Source organism: Cyclospora cayetanensis, unplaced genomic scaffold (assembly GCF_002999335.1).
Source record: "Cyclospora cayetanensis isolate NF1_C8 unplaced genomic scaffold, CcayRef3 CcayRef3_contig_234, whole genome shotgun sequence".
NCBI classification, from domain to species: domain Eukaryota; phylum Apicomplexa; class Conoidasida; order Eucoccidiorida; family Eimeriidae; genus Cyclospora; species Cyclospora cayetanensis.
Genome location: NW_020312186.1, coordinates 2517 through 6130, shown reverse-complemented (window position 1 = coordinate 6130; position 3614 = coordinate 2517). Strand labels below are relative to the sequence as shown.

At 51.3% G+C, this 3614-nt stretch overlaps 1 protein-coding gene across 1 annotated transcript; it reads left to right on the top strand.

Moving 5' to 3' along the window:
• The first annotated feature begins 219 nt into the window (after positions 1-219).
• On the top strand, positions 220-2795 carry LOC34623409. The gene is made up of 7 exons (XM_026338152.1): positions 220-325; positions 614-1148; positions 1194-1284; positions 1402-1467; positions 1738-2099; positions 2326-2422; positions 2586-2795. Exons 1-7 carry the CDS (start codon positions 220-222, stop codon positions 2793-2795), a joined length of 1467 nt encoding a protein of 488 aa, XP_026193937.1.
• Positions 2796-3614: the final 819 nt, after the last annotated feature.

Genomic DNA, 3614 nt, shown 5'->3' with positions numbered 1-3614 from the left:
AATGTTCCGGGGCGACTACAAGTAAAGTCTGAGATAGGATAATCCCAGACACGCCAGTTGCAACACTGGCAGCAGCAGCACAAGAAAGCACCCAACCGCAACCAGTGCTGCCACTGCAGCATCAGCAACATCAACTGTCATACGGGCAACTCAGAGGGCATTAACAACAGCTGAAGGCAAGGACTTCTGTAACAACAACGGTAACACTGATTCAATGTGATGGAGGAGGGTTATGAATTTGAATTCGAATCGAATGGGGGCCCCTGGGGCCCAGAGCAGGAGGCGGCAGTCGCTGTAGAGAACCTCTACTATGAGGCTCAAGACTGCCTCCAAGTCAGACCAGACAAGGCAAGCCCTTGAGTCGATTCCCTAAGTCCTAAGCACAAGAGGAGCCGGGGATGTCAATGGCACACTCTTGTTCTTGAGATTCATGCACCCAGGTCCTTAACTCTACGCCATCAACGCACTGAGCCGCCTAAAATATGAGTTGTAAATCGTAGAAATAACGAGTTCCCTACACGCGAGCGTCTAAGGGCTCCCAAAGACGTACAGTTCAGGGCGCGTTCTACCTGTATGGCATAGACGTGGTTTTGCAACTTGTGTGAGTAGGCAGTGCACCTGCTGGAGGAAGTGGTGCAACGCGAGGCAGATGTGGTACATAAGCCTTGGACGTGCAAAGCCCTTCTGTCGCTCACGCTGCTCGCACTTGGAGAAGGTACTACGGTGGAACCGCTTGTTATCTGTTCTTGGTTTTGCAGTCGCAGCTCCACCTCCTACGATTGCTGCGCCCTGCAGTACTCGAGGTTTGGTGAGAGTAATGTTCTTGCTTCATATAATACCGCTGATCATGCACTTAGCTCCACTAGAGGTGTTGTTCTTTTGGCTGCTACTTCAGGGAACTTCGACTGCGCTGGTGCTCATTACCAGCGTCTGCTACAGCAGATACCTACTGTTGCTGCTGGAGAAGCAGCTGCAACAGTCGAAGCAGTTCTTTCTGCAGCTGCCAAACTTGTGGGTATCGAACAGCACAACGGACTCCCAGACATTTTTGTTGCTGCTCCCCTACAGAAGCAGCAACAGCAGAAGCAGGAGACAGATGGACAAGTAGACCAGGATTCACCACTTAATGTTTCAGCAGCCGAGGCAAGGTGCTCCCCCAGAACCTTAAGAGGCGCTAAAATTGAGGGAGATAGTTTGCGAAGACCCTCTTCTGCTAAAGGTGGGCAGGTTCTTGAAAAGCTGATGCTCTATACTCTGGAAGCATTAACGTCCCAAGGAATGAAGGTAAATGAAAACCCTAATCCTCAAGCTGCGATTCTTGGTCTTCATAGATAAGCTGTAGCGTTGACTCATGGACAGCCCTTGATTCTGAGGCCTTTACATCATTTTTGCGATACGCAGAAACCACGGGTGCATGTATACAACCAGCTGCTCCGGCTGTACATACATCTCGGAGAATGGCATAAGGTAGCACGCTGGTGCCGGTGACTTTGCTATGAGGCCCCACGGGGGGTAAAGTGTGCGTCACTGGAAGGATTCTATTTGGGCGTATAATAGGCTTTGGGGCGGTAGTCTTTCTGGCACTGCGGGGCAGGCAGACTGCATTTGAAATCTTCAGCCATCATGTTCAGAAGCACACCAGACTTAGCGAACTAGGACTTTGACATTTCATGCGCATACGTCGGTGTCCCATTTCAAATTATTTGTGTCCCCTTTGCGCTTATTGGCGGCCCACAGGCTAAGAGCCTGCTGCCTGAGGTGCATCAGGCGTGGAGCGACCCTTCTTTGCCACTGCACCAGCAGCTTGAAGCAGCAGCAGTAGAAGCACTGTGGTACACATACAGCCGAGATTGGCCGCGGCTGCAACAGCTGATGCCGCATGCGCTGCGGCTTGCTTCTGCATCCCTAGACCCCAGAAGCACCGCTGCTATCAGGGAGTGCGGGGCAAGATTGCTCATGGAGCTGCAGATACACCCAGGCCTGCACGCGGGGCATAGTCAGGTGCAGGAACAGAAGCGGGAGCAGCAGCAACCCTGGGTTGATATTCACGCGCACCTAATGGCGGCATTTCGTCATCACCAAGAAATCGGGGATATTTAGTAAGCTGACGAAAATGCCTAAATACTAATCTGGTCATTCCGCGTACCCTTCGCTGAGCCTCAAGCCTTGCTACAGAATGGATATCACGAACACTAGAAAACTCTAAACTCTGTTTATCGACCCGAGAGCCATTCCTTTTGTGGCATGACCTTTGCGTAAAGCCCTAGATTTTAGGCTTTTCCAATAAACTTTTCGCAAAGGGAACTGGTTTTCTTTGTTGTACAGCGCTGCGACAGCTGCGCTACGTCGTGCGGTGCTCATTTCTCCGTTGGCCATCTCCGCTGTGGATCCTTTTAGCACACCAGAGGGGAAGGCACTGCAGGTCTGCTGATACTACTGTTGCTGTGGCGGTGTTTGTTCCATAGTTGCTGCTATAGCTGGTCCAGCTGCTGTTTTGCTTGCTGGAACCGTCATCCGTGGCTCATCGTCGGTGCTGAACCGCTTCTGCGTGTGCGCCTCTTACGTATTTTCTGCTATTTATACAGGACGACCCTACTGTGCGCTCAGCTAAGGCACTGCGGACTGCCTTTGAGGCTAGCGATATCGCAGGCGTCGAGGAGGTGCGTCGGAAGCCCTACTCAGACTCCAAACCCTTTACACCAAAACCCAAACCTCTGCTTGCTTTGCACCTCAGGGAACTGCGCGCTAAATCTTATCATCCGAACACAGCGTTAGAGTGTAAAGCTGCCGGTTAGCTGCGGCTTGACTCTTGCGACATCAGAATGTGGGGTTTAAGTATGTGTACGGTGTATTTACAGCATTTACAGCTCCTTGGTGCGACTGACCCTTTTGTCTCCCATTGTCGTGAGGCACTGCTTGAAGCAGTCCGGTGCGTATGGAGGGCATTGCATCTGAGGAGCGTAGCAGGGGTATCTAGGGATGTATATCTAGGGCCACGGGATAAGAGATACGGGGTTTAGATTGTTTGTGATTACGCAGGTTGAGGCGGTTGCTCTGCGTGGCATCGTGCTATTCGGCCTTTTCCCTGAAGCGGCTGCAACAAACGCTGCGGCTTTCATACAAAGCGACACTCAATCTCGTCTTGCAGGTGCTCAAAATTCTTGCTGCGCTACTTGCTGTTTCTACTGGTCGTCTTGGCGTTATTGCTGCTGCTGCCACTAGAAATGGACTTCAAAGAGCAACCGACCTATAACTGCTTTCAACGCAAACTGTTTGCGGTTATCTAAAATGTATCATGCATATGTCTCGGAGCCTGATATTCCGCGTGATTTGAGGGTCTGTGCCCTGAATTTGGTAGCTGTCGCAACGGGGTGGGCGTATACTTCTCAGGTCATTCGTCAGGGTCGCCTCGTCGCCGTTGTTGACGACGAGGCTCGAGTTGTGAGGGTACGCATTCGCCATTTGCTGCTTTTGCCACCATTGCTAGGGACCTACTAAACACCTTGCTGCTGATATTATTAAAGGCACAGACACTGAGTTCCCCTAAGGCATTCTCTTGACTGGTTTTTTTATGGCGGTTATGCAGCTGCGGGGGCTTCGAAACCAAGATGTTA